At 39.5% G+C, this 18,987-nt stretch overlaps 1 protein-coding gene across 1 annotated transcript; it reads left to right on the top strand.

Moving 5' to 3' along the window:
* The first annotated feature begins 1,373 nt into the window (after positions 1 to 1,373).
* TMEM242 (transmembrane protein 242) lies at positions 1,374 to 9,900 on the top strand. The gene is made up of 4 exons (XM_053461284.1): positions 1,374 to 1,590; positions 3,392 to 3,492; positions 3,730 to 3,867; positions 9,460 to 9,900. The coding sequence occupies exons 1-4, from the start codon at positions 1,467 to 1,469 to the stop codon at positions 9,568 to 9,570; spliced, it is 474 nt and encodes a 157-aa protein (XP_053317259.1). The 5' UTR covers positions 1,374 to 1,466; the 3' UTR covers positions 9,571 to 9,900.
* Positions 9,901 to 18,987: the final 9,087 nt, after the last annotated feature.

The following is an 18,987-nucleotide window of genomic DNA, read 5'->3' as shown; positions in this document are numbered from 1 at the left end:
TCTTGTAATTTTGGCACAAAACCTTCAGGCGTCCGTTAGGAAGAGGAAGTTCACCTATCAGCATGACAATGACCCAAACCACACATCCAAATCCACAAAAGCATGGCTTCACCAGACGAAGATTAACGTTTTGGAATGGCCCAGCCAGAGCCCAGACCTGAATCCAACTGAACATATGTGGGGTGATCTGAAGAGGGCTGTGCACAGGAGATGTCCTCGTAATCTGACAGATTTGGAGAGCTTTTGCAAAGAATAGTGGGCAAATATTGCCACGTCAAGATGTGCCATGCTAACAGACTCCTACCCAAAAAGACTGATCGCTGTAATAAAATCAAAAGTTGCTTCAACAAAGTATTAGTTTAAGGGTGTGCACACTTATGCAACAGGTTATTGTGAGTTTTTTTCCCCTTTGAAGATTTCAGTTTGTTTTGCAGTTGAATTGTTCACATTATAGGTCACATGAAAGGTGGAAAAAGTTCTGACATGATTTATCTTTGTCTCATTCTTTAACATCGCAAGAACCAAAAAAGCAGCCGATACAAGTGCCAGTTTTACCCTTTTCAAACTCATCTGGGTTTGTCTGAGTTATTTTTTGATAGGATAGGCCAAGATTACCTCCAGCCTTTTTGTACATAGTCTGCAGTTGTCTGTTTAATAGGTAGAGACTTGTTTTCTATTTTATAATTAGCCACGTAGCCTGTCTGCTCTTTCAATCCCATGCCAGATCCACAGGGCAATTGAGCAGTGTGTGGCCAGCCTGGGCACCTTTGTTTTAGGTGGTGTGGCCTTTTATGTGACATCACAACCTCTAAACAGTTATTTATATAGCCCAGTAAGGCACTTAGAAGAATAATGTACTTTAATAACACAACTGAATTTGTAAACGCATTTCTGCTGTTTTTACAGAAATAGCTGTAACTGTTAGGGTTTTAGAACACTGGGATACACTCAAAACCACTAAACATTTTGAAACGAGGATCATCAGCAGGAATGCGGGGTCTAAAGAGAGACACTTCGGAAGTATGTATTTGTACTTTCGAATACCAACTTCTAACAAAAATCAAGCTAAAACGCAGAATCATATTGTATTCAATCCATAACACACGCTCTAATGTCAAAACTGCATACCGGTAATGCCATTATGTCATATTAACCCTTTCGTAACCACGAGGGGAACAACACTACCCTCCTTGAAACAGAACGTTAGCAAATGATACAATTCAGCTCTGTTAAACGTACTTCCGTTTTTTTGTTGTTTTTTTATATCAATTGACAAGAACAATTTTAACAGCCTTAGCCTTCGATTCTCAGTAAATCGCATTATCGCGCCTTCTTCCTATACAGCTTTATGAGGCGTTTGCTTACAGGAAGCACTTCTGTTTTAACACCGGAAGAGGAGGAGTTGGTGTGTTATACTGGGCTCCGTCCGTGTTATGCTGTCACCCTGATGACTTTACGGGTTTATTATGGAGACACACGGGGACCAGCCGAAACTAGATGACCAGGGTCAGGACTGGGGATCAGTGCAGGATCACCCCGAGGGTGCCCAGAGCCGAGGAGATGTGGAGGACAAGATACGTCTGATTAAAGGTGCAGCTTCTCCTTCACTCTCCAATGGACCGGCAGCCAAGGGCAGCAAGCGGCATAGGTTAAGACTAATGCCTTGTACTGACAGTGGCAGTCTTTGAATAACTTTTGCAAGGCATGACGTCTTACGTGTTACAAATACTAAACCGAATAACATTGGACAGATGCACTCAAACCGCAGTTGATAATTCCACTTACAGTTATTCATATTTTCAGAAGTAGAACTGTGAGCAGCGTTGTTTAATAACGACAAATAATTGCTCATCTATAATTTGTCATTAATAAGTGGCAATACATGTTTTCTCTTGTGGTATTTACTATGTAGCGCTCCTAAGGTAACATGTTATGTGTGTTACTTGTGTGCAGTGTGTAGCACATCGTTCACTTGTGATGCTTCTCACACAAAATAATATTTCTATTAAATACATTACTTTGAAGTGCATTTTAAATACTGCAAAGGTACATAAAATCTCAAGTATGTCTATATAAATACGGGAAAAAAAATATAAAAAAAGAAAAACATCAACTGATTAAATGTAAATATTACTAACATTACTATAATACACTTTATAAGTACGATACAAAATACGGTACATCAAATCTCAGGTATACCTATATAAATAAAGGGAAAAAATATAAAGAAGTAAGAAACTAACTACAAACATAACAATCCATACGTAGGTATAATGAAATAAAATTCAGTGTATACTTCTGCCAGCATAATGTATCGTTGAAATAAATATCTTAGGAAAATTGGAAGTGATATAGACATTTTTTCTGCTTCAAGCTCATCATTAAATAACTAGAAATTATTTTAGCATCAAGAGTTAATAATGAAAATGCATCAAGATCTATTGCTCACATCAACATATTAAAAGTACCGTAATTTGTTCTAGCTGCCTGTCTCATTAGACACACAAAGAAGTTTCATAACATTAGCTACACTACATAATTATGGTAACTAAATATTAGTACAAAGATTATAAAGTTCATACAAAATGTAAAACATTTTAATGTTAAGTTAATGTTAAGTACGTTAAGATGTTACAGGTCAATCAAATATCTTAAAGAAACACGTCTCCCATGGGTCTGTGGTTATGATTGTTATTTGTACGGTATTGAAAATGTATTATTGTTTGTAAGTATGTAAGCAGTTTTTTCCCCCTTTTATCCATATTTATATAGTTTTACTTGAGATTTGATGTGCTTTTACAGTATTTAAAATGTATGCAATGCAGTGTATTAAATATATATATTATTTTGTAATCTGGCATGTTTAATAAAGGCAAAAGATATGCATAATGGGGATGAATGGATTTTCGCCTTTTAATTACTATTTTTGTTTGTCAGAATCCCCTCTATGCCTTTGCACTGTTTCCCCAGCTTGGCTCGCAGAAGATGTGTTTGAGTCAAATAGTATAGTCAGCCTAGGGAGATGCCCTGCATACATGCACAGAAAGTACACCTCTTGATTTCAAGGGGAAATCTTTCTTGCCCAAACTGGCAGAAATAGTGGAACGCAAAGTAAGTGTGTGGTGAAGAATGCATGTTAAAGTACTTACAAAGTCTTTAATATGCATTCTTTTTTGGCAGGGTTGTATGGAACACAAGACTGTCCCTTTGAGTCAGTATCTATATTATGAAAAAAAATATGTTCAAAATAGACCCAGGAAAAGTTAGTGGTGGAAATCTGAGTAATCTATGGTTGTAGCGCTTTGTATGGTTTATATGTTCCAAACCATTTGTAGCTTTCATTTCTGTGTAGAACTAACGGACCTATGCTTTTGTTTTGTTTTTTTGATAGGAGGGATCTTCCTTGGCACGGTTGCAACAGCAGGAATGCTTGCTGGTTTTGGCACAACGTTATCCCTTGCAAAGAAAAAAAGCCCCAATTGGTTCAGTAAGGTGTGTTTAATTGCAGCAGTAATTATTTTCAGCTTCAGTTAGATGATTTTGATTTATAATCTTTAGAGGTGACACTAACTTTCTTGCCAAGGTTAGATCGGAGGCATGTGCATTTAAGTGGTGGCGTTCATCAGTCAGACTGGAATTGTGGGGGTTTTTGTTTGTTTGGTTTTTGCTATGGACAGCCGTTGGATATGAAAGTGTATATGTGGTTTCTTACACTGAGTGTCTTTCCAGGGTGTCACTGCCACGGTTGCTTTGCCAGAAAGTGGATCATCTCTTGCTTTACGTGCTTTAGGATATGGATCTCTTTATGCCTGGTGTGGTGTGGGGTTAATCAGCTTTGCTGTATGGAAGGTCCTAGGAGTCCACAGTGTAAGTACATAAAATATATGCATTATAATCCAACCATCATGTACAGCACCTTTTAAGTATGATAAATAATGTTTTATGTTTTTAATACTTTGCTATTATACAAAAACATTACTATATACAATGCAAAGTTACCTACAATAGTGACATGTTACATTCAAAGATATTTTAAACAAGTAGGTTGGCTTCTGTCAAGTGGTAATAATTAGGGCTGCAACTAACGATTATTTTAATAATCGATTAGTTGGCCGATTATTTTGTCGATTAATCGATTAATCGGATAAAAAAATACATTATTTTAAATTGAAGAAAAATTGCAATAAAAAACGTACAATTTACACTTTCATCTCTTTATTGCAATGGCCTCTCTATTCACCTTCTTATTTTACTGACATAATAATAAAAGCTATGCGTGAAAAAAGTGAGAAAAACCAGTATAGGGAATAAGATAGTAAATGGTAGGAATAATCAACCTTAATGGTTCCTGGTGACTTTTCAAGGACTTTTTATGATATAATTTTATTTTATCAGTACTTTTATTTGTATTATCACTTTTTATGTTATTTTAAATACTTTTTAAAGCTGCAGTTGATATGGATCCAGCTGGCTGCTAATTTAGAATAAATATTTCTTTTAATATACCTTATATGTGAACAGTGGTTGGTTTTTAGACACCACACACACATTGGTATCTCATCATTGGACTCTCCAAAGCAGAAGGATATATAGACGCGACCAGATTATCACCAGAAACTACGAGCATCTTGACACTTATTTAAGTGTAAGTATATTTCCACTTGTTGCGTATCTAGTGCCATATACATAACACACTATTGGATCCTTTTCTGGTTTGTCTTCTCGGTTTATATCCTGGCATATGGACCTCAAGGCCCTTTCTATGACGCACTGAACTCCATCAATACATTGTGAGTGAGAAATCTGCGACACGCAGGGAAAAACATATTGTTTTACTCCTACACTATATATATTTTCTCTTTGTTTTATATTGCATTGAATGGAACACACGAGCGCCCCCTAGTGGACTTTTTTCTATAATAATAAAAGCTACAAGAACCCAAACACAGTGCTTCTCAAACTAGGTTTTAATACAAAGTTATTAGTAAATATTAATTCATATGTTAACTACTTTTCATATTTAATAAAAACTGAGAAAAAAGCCTTAAATTTTTTTATTTACCAAACTGCCCCCAGTTATGCACATCTGACCCCCAGCTTGCCACTCTGCCCCCATATATGCCTTATACCTCTTATATGCCAGATTCCACTGTGCCCCCTGATATGCCACTGTGCCCCCTGATATGCCACTGTGCCCCTGATATGCCTTATACTTCTTATATGCCAGTGATATGCAACTGAGCCCCCTGATATACCTTTTACCCCCAGATTTGTTTTATGCCCCCCCTGATATGCCTAATATCGATGTCTTATACCCCCTATATGCCACTGAGCCCCCTGATATACCTTTTACCCCCAGATATGTTTATGCCCCCTGATATGCCTAATATCCATATGCCTTATACCCCCTATATGCCCTAAAAATTCATAATACCCCCATACACCACTATAACTCCTCCCCCTCCCATACACCACTCTGGCTCCTCCCCTCCCATACACCACTCTGCCCCCCCCTCTCATACTCCACTCTGCCTCCTCCCCTCCCATACATCACTTTGGCTCCTCCCCCTCCCATACTCCACTCTGCCTCCTCCCATACACCACTCTGGCTCCTCCCCCTCCCATACTCCACTCTGGCTCCTCCCATACTCCAATCTGGCTCCTCCCATACATCACGTTGGCTCCTCCCCCTCCCATACATCACTTTGCCTCCTTCCCCCTCCCATACTCCACTCTGCCTCCAGAGCCAGAGTGGTGTATTGGAGGGTGGCTCCCATACACCCCTCTGACTCCTCCCCCCTCCCATACACCGCTCTGCCTCTCTACCCGGCTCCGTTACTGAAGGCACTTTCACTGCAGCTTCATAGAAGCCACAGTATAAGTGAAGGGCAGTAACGGAGTCTGTCTGTGCGATGCAGACCCTCACCGGCTATCAGAGAGGATGATTCTCTGTCAGCCGGTGGGGGCCTGCATCGCACAGACAGACTCCGTTACTCACCTTCACTTACACTGAGGCTTCTATGAAGCTGCAGGGAAAGTGCCTGTCAGTAACGGTGCCGGGTAGAGAGGCAGAGTGATGTATGGGAGGGGGGGAGGAGGCAGATGGGAGGGGGAGAGAGACGGAAGTGAGAGACCGGCCGACAGTGAGGGGAATCCAGGTCCCCTGCAGCGTTGCGGGGGATCTGGATTCCGGTGTTATAATCCGATCTCTGTTTGAGGTCGGATTATATAAGGAGAGGCGTTTTTCAGAGCATTTGCTCTGAAAAAAACCTCTTTTTATAATCGATAAAAATCGATCCGATTAATCGATGATGAAATTTGTTGACAACGATTTTCATTATCGATTATTATCGATTTTATCGATTAGTTGTTTCAGCCCTAGTAATAATATGCCATATCCTTTTCATCAACAGTTTGTTGTACCCAGGATATTACATGATTTTATTTATTTATTTATTTATTTATTTTAACTTGCACAAGTGAAAGTAAAACTGTTATATTTTCAGACTATTTTATAATTTACTTGCTGAAATAATGACTCCATGATGGATTGCATGTGACCTTTCAGCTCCTCTATCAGCTTACTGATCAGCTTTGCAACCTCCACTTGTAATATTTTGCCTGGAAATACCTCATTTTGTTTCAGCAAGTTATACAAGTGTTGTTCAAGGTAGGTGAGTAAGGGTCACATCTCTGTATGGTTTCATGGCCGACACCACAATGCTGTCCTCAGAGGACATGCATTGAAGAGCCCACCGCTCCATTATGTTCAGGGTAGAGGTCCAACAGGTGACTACATCCTGGCGTAGGTGTGGTAGGGAAGGCCTGCCTTCTCCTGCTCCTTCCTCAAAAGCCTACACTGCCCGTGAGTTGGAATAGCTGCCCTTACCACGAGGTGTATGAGCTGACGTGTGCTGCTCATCCATAACCTCAACATGGAGTAGAAAAGACCTATATCCCTGCTGCCCTTCTGCTCCTGTTCCACCCCTCCTTTTACCCCGTGTGCCCCTTCCTACACTGACTACAGTGGTCTGGTCCTTGTCCTCCAAATATTTGGGCAGCCACCAGTGTGCCGTCAGTGAAAGAAAGGCATGTTGTGCACTAGTGGCACTCCATATTTCAACAGGGAAGTGGATGGTTTGTCCAGCTGCCTTGGACAGCTTGGCCTTCAACAAGACTGGTAAATTGAGCGCACTACAGTCCTGCTGAAGGTGGTGGGACAAAGGGGGTGGTAGTGGGGAGCGAGAGCCTCTAGCAGCTGCCTAAAGGCAGATGGAGGGTTATGAAGAAGGAAGCACCTTCAACAGCGATAATTTGACCTAGCAGTCGTATCACCTTATTTGACTGCTGCTTTGACATGCCCCTTGAATGGAAATCCCCAATGTGTTCTAGGGTAGGCTGGTGCAGTGGATGTCTGTGCCCTTACCCGTCTCTGGGAATCAGTCACACTCCTCGAGAAGGCTGAGGCCTCACCACCCCCTTTGCTCTGGCAGCTGCAGCTGCTAGTTAGGGGCTTTTTTAGGTTTTCTGTTGTCGTCAATCCCTTCGCTTTCCCTGTGAAGCAAAGCTGCACTGTGGTGTGTACGCAAGTGTTCATTCATCCCAGAAGTAGTGAAATGTCCTTTCACAATAACCCTGCTCTCTACCTCATAACACAACTTGCACTTCTCCCATATACCACAGTCTCAGAATGCTCCCATATTTTACTATAATGTTGCTCACCAGATGAGGTAGCAGTGGTAGAAGTGTTTTTTTTTCTTCCATGATTGTATTCGTGGTGGTGCTGCCAGTGCATGAAGGGCAACCCGTTGCATAGGTACGGTATTCAACAGAGAAACTGGAAGATGTGTTGGTAGACTAACCTAAATCTGGCTCATAATCTAAATCCAGGTCATTGTTGTTATTGACAGTGTCATCAAGGATAACCATATCTTTTTCCACCTGGGTAGAAGGTGAAGTAAGGTCCGTTCCTGCTGCAAGAGTAGACCTTCCTTCTTCTTCCTCACTATATTCTGAGACAAAAATAGATCTGCTACTATGATCTGACAGTGCCACTGCTTGGTGCCCCTCTTTGCTCTGGAGAGTGCTGCCGGTGCTTACAGTAGTGGTAGCACTAGGGGCAGTAGCCCCAAGGGCAGTTGTGTTTGCACTGGTAGTAGTTTTATTCTGTGTTTCATGATATAATAGCATGCAAGGTATCTTCGCCCTGGATCCTGACCCCTCAGTTAGTCCTTGGTTTTAATTGGGACTAAAACCTCACTTTACTTTGCTAGGTGGGGTGGACAAGATTTTAGTACTAGTAGTAGATTCAGGATTATTGTTGGTACTGCTGTGGCTGCTGCATGTGACTCGTGGTAGGGGTAGTTCAACTTCTGATTCCAAGCAAGAAGGTCTGCCAACTAGGTCTGACTATGAGACTAAGATCCAGATCCCCCGCAGCGATTCAGGGGACCTGGATCCTCCTGTCCCCCCCACTTACCGGTACTTCTGAGTCCCCGGTGCTTATTCCGGGCAGCGTGTAGAGCTCTACGCGATTCGCATAGAACTCTACACGCTGCCCGGACTAAGCACAACTTCCGCTGGAGCTGGGAGGAGGTGTGTTTAGCAGCGGGGGTTGTCTGCGTCCATCCAGCAGACCTTCCCTGGCTGTCAGAGATCAGAGTTCCCCTGACTGCAGTATATAAGTTCCATCAACAGTATATATGATGACCTTTTACCAGTTGAAATGGTTGCAAGAGCTGATGTTCAATGTTATTTAGTTGATCAGTGAATCAGTTTGCTTCGGTGTCCTTATGCCCACAGTGTCAAATCAGGATTTATTTTAAACACCTCGCAGGTGCCTCCTGATATTAAAGGTACATCAAAAGCTGTATGCAAAAAAAAGCTATTTCTTAACATGCAAATAAACTTACCAGCAAGAAATCAGTATGGCTGCTTTGCAAAAGTCTCTTGAGTGGAGTTCTCACATCCTACCATTTACCCAAACGTTTGAGTCTTTTTGTAGTTATTGTCGTTTTCTTATAAATATAATAAATAATACAGTCAAGTTTAACAAAGATAGTGCTTAAATCTATTTCTAGTTGACCATTTTGGTTTGTACTAGCAAAACCGAATTATCTGGAGATAAGGTTGAGTACATCACATTACAGAGCTGCTATATAAAAGTAGTATGAACAGCTAGGAAAACAGCGCTCTGTTGATTTAAGGAAATTGTCAATGTTTTCAACACATGCAAACCAAAGTTCACTTTAAATTGGTTACTGCACTCAGAAGTTACCATAACCTTATGGTGCACTGGAGCTGTGTATAAATATTACCTGCAGGGGACACATGCTTTTTTAAAATCAATAAAATGAAATTTTGCTCAAACATCAAAAATTTTACAGTGAGAATTTCATTTGATAAAGCAAGCTAAAGTCTTAATCCATTTTTATCTTCTTTTTTTTTTGCTTTCCTTAGCTCAAAGAATTTCGTGAAAAAATGCAATCCATATTTCCAACAGTGCCAAAAAGTCAAGACCAGACTTCAGACTCGTCTTTTAGCTTTGAAGATCTTTTGAAGTCGAAGTGAGGATAAGTCCTCGAACTTGGGTGGGATTCTCCAAAGGATTGAATCTATCTAGTGTGTATGCAACAGTACTGTCACTAATCAATGTCTATAACGTGCGCAATAGCTGGAATGAGGTGAGAAGTTGTTGCAAATACGTTTAGCGCCTATCACAGATTCTCTAAAATAACTATTTGCCTCCAACTTGGAGATGGCAGCATAATATATAATGTATTGTCAATATGTACAAAGGACTTGTCTTTAAAATCAATATACTTTAGTATTGATTAGTTTTGTTGGGCATTTACTGCCTTGTACCTGTACTTGAAATAAAAGATTATTTTTGGTTTTGTATATTTTTTAGTGTGGTAATGTAAAAAGTTCTTGACTTTCGTATGACATTGGATTGCAAACACTACCAATAATGGAAACATATGTATAATAAATTACAAATACAAATACCTCTAGTTGCACAAACACCATTATGAATATATAAACCGTTGCTTTCCTAATGTCCACAATTTTTTTTAAAGAATACTTTGGTAACTGTATTAGCAGCTCATTTTTATATTATTGTCTATGCTATGTATTAACTTTAAATTGTATTGAATACAGTAGAATAATGTCATGCTGATGGTCTTAACAATCACAAACTTCTTTTCTGATGTGAGTAGACGAATCACTTAACTGTTAAGGGTGCAGGAAAAAGCACTACACTGCCTTTATACAATTGGGTACGAGTTTTCTTATACTTATAGCTATGCTATACTGCAGTTACGGGCACAAAAACCCAAAAAGTAGCTTGGTGCACAGCTATTGCTAGTTAAAACTTGTCACAAACGCAAATGTCCATGACACCTGCCATTCCATAAATTGCCCTATTTGTCACTGCTGAGGCTCCCATTAAGTATTTGTCACACTTTGTAAGCCGTTAGCTCACAGTACCGACAAGTATGAAGATAGGAGACTATGCAGGACTATGGAGTGAGGTCCTTAAAATATTTCTTGCAAGGGGCCTTCTGTTGATAAATGATCCTCCTTGATGCAATCAAGACCTGGGAAAATTTGACATAGATATTGCATTCAAGATAGTATAAGAAGATGATGGATTAAATATTTTTTATCATTATCTATGCCACTTATGTTTTGCAGAACACACCTTTTAAAATCCAAGCCCTGAGAAAATGATACCAAGTGTATTATATACAATAAAATGCAACTGAACACTAAATCCTGGATACAGTCAGGAAAGAGCTTGACTGAATGTACTTCTACTGCAAGCTAGAACACGAAGTTCTGAATAACATCAACACGCGTAAGAAATGCTGCGTGGGTTGTGTGTGCAATATTTCTATGATAACACTTGCTGAAATACCATCAGCGACTAAGAGAAATTTAATCAAAAATTAAATGAGTTGCTTGCAGTCTGCAGATAATCATGGTTCAGTATAAAGATAATAAATTTGCCCAGTGTCCCATATTCCAAAAATTTGCTCCCTGGCAACACAGTACACCTAATTCCATATACTGCCTTTGGATTTTTACACACAAGCGCATTATTTTATACTTCTCAAGATTGAATGGCAACTGCCACACTCTATTAGCCATTTGTCTTATTACACTTTTGCATTGTCAGTCAAAAGGCAAACATTATCTTAAAGGCATTTAATAATATAAATGGTACAGACCCTTAAGGTACCCCACTATTAAAAAAGACAATCCTCCGAATATTCTCCATTAACTACAAAATGTACCCATCGCCTTATCTGAACTGAATGGGAAACATTTCAGTGGCCGTCTTATTAAAAAAAAAAAAAAAGTGTAACATCAAGTTCTACCAATTAGTCAGCATGGTTGATCCCCTTAGTACTTTGATGTGCATTAGCCAATTTACTATGACATTTGAGGGGCCAGATGGGAGGTACTGTGTGAACTGCAGACATAGTGATTAGAGTGAGATGGGGGAAAAAAAATATTTGAAAAAATAAAAAAGTAACATAAATAAAACCAGAATAAAAAGAAAAATACATAAGCATAGGAACCCAGTTATGTCATTATGACACATTTAATTAAGAGACTAATTAAGGGAACATCTAATAATCTAGCATTGTACTCTCTGATGAGGGCACTACAGGAATAACATAAAAAAAATACACTTTTTGCGCTCCATATCATTAAAGAAATTATGCATGCAAGGTATTGTATTCGGAGGATGTTGCTGAACATACATTGAGTATTTTGTGTGGCACGTCCTACTAAAGAAATCTAAAGAAAAATATGTTCTTTTCCCCCACATTTTTATATATCTCTGCCATTTTAAATGTGTTTTCAAACGAGCAGCACCTGGCTGCATGATGTGCTTTTTCCAAAACTTGAACATGAACATAATGTATTGAATTCCAGCACTCTTCAAGCAGTCAGGTACTTGAGCATACGCGGTCACTCATTGGTATCAAGAATTTCAAGATCATCTGCATTTATGGATAGTATTTATTTTACAACATCATATATCATTCATTGACTGTGTACTTTTTTTTTTAGTTTAGAACAGGCCTCCTCCTTATCTTTTATTCCTCAACATTTCAGCCTTGTATTGGAGCAATCGACTTCCCTTTGTCTCAGCGATTTCTAAAGTGCAAATCTGCTGTTTTTGCCAGGTGTTACGTTTAGCAGGATCGTACACTAAGTAAAATTATATAATTGTGTACAAATTTAATTAACCCCTAGAGTGTCACATAAGTAAGAAAGTGGGTTCAGATGGCCAGCTACATACTACCCTAAGTAGCGGTAATTTTAAGGGTGTACAGAGTAATCACCTAATCGCTCAGATCTATTCCCCATAGTGTTGTGGGGTAGCCCATTGTGGCGCGGTTCAACCCAGCATTCCAGTCTCATGTATTAATTAGGTTTTGTGGCTTTTTTCCACTTTCAGTCTCTAGTGGCCACTCTCCAGTGAGAACTCTTTTCCCAGTCTAATTGTGTCAGCTGGGCGTTATCTTGTGCAGCCCGGCCTTTTGACTCCTTCACAACAAAGCCTGTACGTGTACGGGCTCACAATGCATTGTCATTAATGGGTTTAAGGACAACTTTTTGTTCTTAAGGGTTTAAATACCAACTTCTTATTCCAAACAGGGCTTTTGCATTGGGTTTCTGACTTTTGGTGGCTCCCCGTTTAGTGATGTCTTCTCCTCCTTCTCCTGTTCCTTCTCTTGGCTAGTGTTTCCTGTCTGAGAGTTAGTTGCTCTACCTTGAGGACTATCCAAGCGAGTGCCCTGTCTGAGGGCTATATCCCACGCTTGCTAAGCACCCTGTCTGAAGGTTATATCCAGCCTTGACGATACCTACCAGCCCTGTATGTTTCATGTAGCATGTATGTACCTTCCGCTGGGGTACAGACAGAGTCCACTATTTACCCTGAAGCGAGGCTTCTCCATGACCTACTTGCTTGGGTTGTGAAACATTGGCTACTACAAGCAAGTAGTTAAAGACAGATGCTTCACGTTTACTCTTAAATGCTTAGCACTGTCTGAGGTAAATGAGAAGCTGCCAATCAGTCTGTGACCGATCAACAGCTTTTCCGCGATTAAGTCAAAGTTCATCTGCCTTTAAGGTGTGGTCAGATCTTTGAAGTAGGCAGCCAACATGTCTGCATGCTAGGCCAGCATGCTGCCAGCTGATCTAGTTTTGAGATCAGCTGCCTGGTATACTGGGGAAAAAACCTGATCCATGGAAACATCGGGGGATCAAGGTCTTTGACACCACAAGTGCCCGGTCACTATGAAACACCCCACCCCAATAAAAATAATGTGACAATAAATAAATATTTTTTTTTGTAGAGAAAATTGTCTTTTGAGCTACTGAGTTCTGGGCCAGAACTCCCATTACACTTAGACAGAATACTGATAAGGGTAATGGGATTGTTAGTCCACAAAAGCAGGCGCAAAAGGGATGCTGTACTTTGAAAATGTATTTTCTACCTGTATTTTGTTTAGCACAATTGCCAAATTTTGTAACATATGTTGCATAATCCACCAAATCAACAATATGGTTAAATAAGTGTTTGGGGGGAATGCTGCAGTGTATTAAAATAGGAACTAAAAGTATTTCACCACATATCCATGTTAAACTGTAAAACCAAACTAACTGTAGTATTAAAAACCTCCACTAGATGGTGACATTGAATCATTTATCTATATCATAAAGGTGTATGTGTGTTAGGTAAGGTTTGCGTGATTGTTTTGTAAGAGACAAAAAGAATAATAATTCAAGCTTAAGTTATATCTAATAAGAAACAATAGACAATAATAACAAAATCAACACATTTACCGTATTTGCTCGATTATAAGATGACCCTCCAAAACTCTAAATATAAATTTAGGAAAAAAGGAAAAAGCCTGAATATAAGACGACCCTATATACCGGTGCTTCTGACTCCCTGGTGTGTAGTCGGGGCAGCGGGTAGACCTCTACGTGATTCGTGTAGGCAACTTCCGCTGCAGCTGGAAGGAGGTGCGGTTAGCAGCTGGGGTTGTCTGCGTCGATCGCGCGTACACCCTCCGGCTGTCAGAGAGAATTCCCCACATCGGTGCGGGGAACTCTCCTCTCTGACAGCTGGGGAAGGTCTGCGCGATGGCATTGTAAACAAGTTTCCAAAAGGGTCTCTCTAGAGAACTCTGAGCTCCCCCTGCTGGTTGAATATCAACCATGAAAGTCAATAGAGCCCAGCCTTCTAGCCGCAATGTGATTAGTAAAATATTTTTAATTTTTTTAAAAAGAAATTTGAAAAAAATTACATAATTAATGTAGTAACACTTAAAAATAATTATATAGTGATGTCACCATCAGGGGAACCATCCAGTTTGAACAAAATGTGAAAAAAAGTAAAAAAAATATATAAAAAAATTATTTTTTATAAGCAAGCGCTAAAATTAGCTCTGTATCTTCCCAAAAATCCTGACATGGAAAGAGTTCAAATACTAGCATACCCAAATACCCAAGGGGTGTCTACTGTCTTGATGGGGTAAATTGGAGTTCAAAGATGTCCCAAATAAGGCATAAGCACAGACTGACCAAAATGAAAAAAGCGCACTTTCCAAATGTGGCCTTTTAGCCCCAAACAACCAGAAAAACCCATGGATGGTTGGTATTACTGAACTTGGAAGATGTTGCGGCACACATATTGGTGATGGTGTTGTTTGGCAGTTACATATACCAGGGCTGTAAATTCATACCTAAAGTGTAATGTGTATAAAAAAAATTCTACCACAAACATTGGCAAAGGCTGGTGGTTGAATCTCTTGCATGGGTTATAGGGTTAAAACACCACCATTTGAAATACAGTCTAGTTTTAAAAAAAACATGGTTTGAGGGGATGAATTGAATTAGTCTTCATCAAAGATGGCCCAATTAGGACATACTACCACAAACTTTGGCAAAGGCTGGTAGTAGAATTTTGTGCATGGAAAAAGGTTAAAATATGGTTTGATGGTGTAAATTGCATAATCCAGCTTCAAAGATGTTCAAATACTACATATCGGCAGAATTACCAGATTTGGAAAAATGTTTTGAAATAGCAAAAATGCTACTGGAACTAATGCGACATGTAGTAGCATCTACTTACCAGGTTTCTTCTTTTTAACTTTTGTAGATGAGTAAAAGATTTTTCAAATTATTACGGTATATTTTCTTTATAGGAAATTAGTTGTTTAATCCAAAAAATGGTATCTGAAGAAAGCCCTTCTTGTTCTAAAAAAAAGAAATCAATATTACCCAGGTGAAAAAGTAATTGTCCCCCTAAACTGGTGGGGGATTTCAGGGCAGTGTTATCCCAGGGGAAGGAGTTCCACTGCACAGCCACCTGCTTAGGGGAAGGGCAAGTAACCTTGTTACCATCCTTACAGACCACAAGAATTTGGATAACCTAAGCAAGGCTAAAAAACTAAATCCTAGAAAACAACCTTATCTAGACTATTCATTGCTGACACCAATGTGGAAATTAATCCTGAACCTATCTTTCCTCCTTCATAGATCATTGTATGTAACTACCCATTTGTCATCCCTATTGTTCAACCAAATTTTTGACTGGCACACCAAATGGCCCACAGGCACTATGTCCCTGAAATTGAAAGTAACATTTTTGGCCTGGGCCCACTCCTCTCGCTCCTTGGCACATCCTCGAAGCACCTAGGCCATTATCTCTACAAACTTTTGGTGGCCTGAAGTCCAAGTCGATTTACAGAATATGTAGCTGTGCGTGCTTCTTGTGCCACCAGTAAACCCTCCCATTCCTGACTGGTAAGATTTTCTTAACCTCTCCCTATCCCTGCTTGTCCTTGGACACATCTGACGATGGATTTTATTCTGGATCTACCAGTCTCCTAAGGTAACACTATCATCCTAGTGGTTGTGGGGGGGGGTTCTAAAAAGGCTCATTTTATTCCTCTATCCAAAGTGCTTCTGAATTGGTTCATATTTTTGTAAAATAAATTATTCACCTTCATGGGCATTCTGTTCAAATAGTATGTGACAGTGAATTTACGACTCTTTTTTGGAGAACTTTCTATTCAGTGATAGGGATCTACTTGGCCTTCTCATACGCATAGCATCAGTAAGGTTGAGTTAGACTGAGCTATCCTATATAATATGCGTATAGACACTGCCAACACCCCTGCTGTCGAAAAGAGAATGTATGCTGCAGAAATGCTTAAGATAACTTTTGTGCAAACCTTACTTTTCCTATAAGTCAGCTTTGCGTAAAATTAATGTTTACTGCCACTTTAATACAACTAAACACTGTGCTGGTGATTCTCATTTAACATGGCAGTTCCTTTGGCTTTGAACCAAATGGGCTATGATTTGTCCTTCAAAGTATGTATTTTATACATATATTATAGTATAAATATTATACTTTCTCTATATACATATATTAAACAGTAAAGCTTGCTGACACTGAACAATGTAACATTCTTTTCCTTTATAAAACAAAAGGGAAATAAAAATACTGTACTGATGGTATAGCTACAACCCTTTCAGGTTACTTACTTACCTCTCGCTTTGTGTCACCCTCCCCCAGTAGGATATATCTAATTGGAAAATTAACTTCTACTCCTAAACCTAAAATTACTTTAAAAAATCAAATTTTATACCTAGTGGATAGGTACATTTTCATGGGGATGAGGCCAAGACAGAGGAGGCACGGTAAGCTGTAACCGTAAGTGGTGTGGATAAATACGTTTGTAAATCTTTTTTTAAACATAGATAAAAAAACTGCCATTTTTTATAGTTACAAGGGCAGATTCTTAAGCAATTCATAATGTAATGTTCTGAGTTCATTGCTATCTTTAAAATTAATGGAGCCATGAAGTGTTTGTAGAGAGGGCTGCGCTGCCAGTTGCAAAGACCTCCACTTTCAGGTCATTGTGCCCATTTAGGAGACCCATTGGGCAGCTGCAGTGGGCAAGTTAAGCTTGGACACTGAGCATCTGTTCCTTTCCACATTAAAGATGGCCCTGATAAGCTTCACATTTCATCATAATTATATTCTCTACTGACTTCACTATTCCTTCTGAATGGCCAAACATGACACGTTTCACCTGCATAGAAGAAAGTTCATACTGCCCAATACATAATTTCCTCATATTAACTGTGAATTATGTAGGTCCAGCTAATAATTCAATCCAGCTTTCTTGTGACAGAGGCTCGTTGAGGTTGGCGCTTGATAATACATTAGTGGGTTTTAACTGCAGTTTTCCTGCATGCTCCCTTTTTAATAAATAAGACTTATGTTTGTTTGTGTTGAGCTTGCTGAACTATAATTATTGGTAGCTGCTTTAACTGCCATGTACAAACAAGTCCTTTTAACTCACATTTTTGTGTTCTTTTTTTCTGATCCTAAGATATTTCAGGACATTTACTGATATTTTTTTACACATAAAATATATTAATGAAATTATTAATATTGCTATCATTAATTTCAGGATAAAATATATCACTATAACTATATGGTTTATTCATTTGCTACTGATATGATATTAAAAGCTATTCTGTATAACAGTCTTTACACATTTTAATTTATACAAAGTTCTGCAAAGTGGCAGCTGCTATTTAAACTGGTTGTGTCTTAATTGAGTTTAAAAAGTTCAAAATACATTTAAGTTAATCTAATTCTGTCATTAAACCTTTATGGATCAGATTAGATGTTTGACCATACGTGAGAATTCATTTTCTTTGGATAATTGTCATTTTACTTTTAAGCATTTGAATCATTAATGAATATCTTAATATTAATATTGTTTCATAAATATTAAAACTTGTAATACCGTATTTGCTCGATTATAAGACGACCCTGATTATAAGACGACCCCCCAAAATCTGAATATTAACTTAGGAAAAAAAGAAAAAGCCTGAATATAAGACGACCCTAAAGGAAAAAAGTTTTACCAGTAAATGTTAATTCATGTAAACTATTTTTTTTAATAAAAGCTATGATTGAGAAAAATATTTTTTTTTTGTTTTTATTTCTTGTATTTTCCAACCTGTCCCCCAGTTACGCACATCTGCCCCCAGGCTTGCCACACCAATATGGCACTGTGGCCCATGATATGCCTTTTAACCCTCTATATGCCACTGTGCCCCATGGTATGCCTTTTGACCCCCTATGTGCCACTCTGCCTCCAGAAATGCCTTATACCCCTATATCCCATAATGCATATTATGGGGCAGAGTGGCATATAGGGAGGTATAAGGCATTCCAGGAGGCAGAGTGGCATTAAGGGAGTTAAAAGGCATTATATAGAGCACTCTGCCTCCAGAAATGCCTTATACCCCTATATGCCACTCTGGCACTTAGGGGGTTAAAAGGCATATTATGGGGCAGAGTGGCATATAGGGAGGTATAAGGCATTTCAAGAGGCAGAGTGCACTATTAAATGCCCCCTTAACGCCACTCTGCCTCCTGAAATGCCTTATACCTCCCTATATGCCACTCTGCCCCATAATATGCCTTTTAACCCCCTAAGTGCCAGAGTGGCATATAGGGGTATAAGGCATTCCAGAAATGCCCTACACACACACACACACACACACACACACACTTACACTTACTTACTTACTTACCGGTGCTTCCAATTTCCTGCTGTATTGCCGGGGCAGCGGGTTGAAGTCTCATTCCGCGGCAGCCGGAAGGAGGTGGAGTTGGCAGCGGGGGTTTGTATGCGTCCGTCGCAAATACCTTCCCCGGCTGTCAGAGATCAGGAACTCTGGAACTCTGATCTCTGACAGTCGGGGAAGGTATTTGCGACGGACGCATACAAACCCCCGCTGCCAACTTCACCTCCGGAAGCACCGGTAAGTGTGTGTGTGTGGGGGGGGGCGACGACAGGAGGATCCAGGTCCCCTGCAGCGGTGCGGGGGATCTGGATCTTAGTCTCCTAATCAGACCTC

The sequence above is a fragment of the Spea bombifrons genome, chromosome 3, assembly GCF_027358695.1.
Source record: "Spea bombifrons isolate aSpeBom1 chromosome 3, aSpeBom1.2.pri, whole genome shotgun sequence".
In the NCBI taxonomy this organism is placed as follows: Eukaryota; Metazoa; Chordata; class Amphibia; order Anura; family Pelobatidae; genus Spea; species Spea bombifrons.
This window is presented reverse-complemented; position numbering and strand designations above follow the sequence as displayed.

Coding starts and splice junctions, on each gene's coding strand:
- TMEM242 (XM_053461284.1), top strand. CDS start 1,467: ATGGAGACACACGGGGACCAGCCGAAACTAGATGACCAGGGTCAGGAC. Junction 3,493..3,729: donor GCCCCAATTGGTTCAGTAAG/GTGTGTTTAATT, acceptor GTGTCTTTCCAG/GGTGTCACTGCCACGGTTGC. Junction 3,868..9,459: donor AGGTCCTAGGAGTCCACAGT/GTAAGTACATAA, acceptor TGCTTTCCTTAG/CTCAAAGAATTTCGTGAAAA.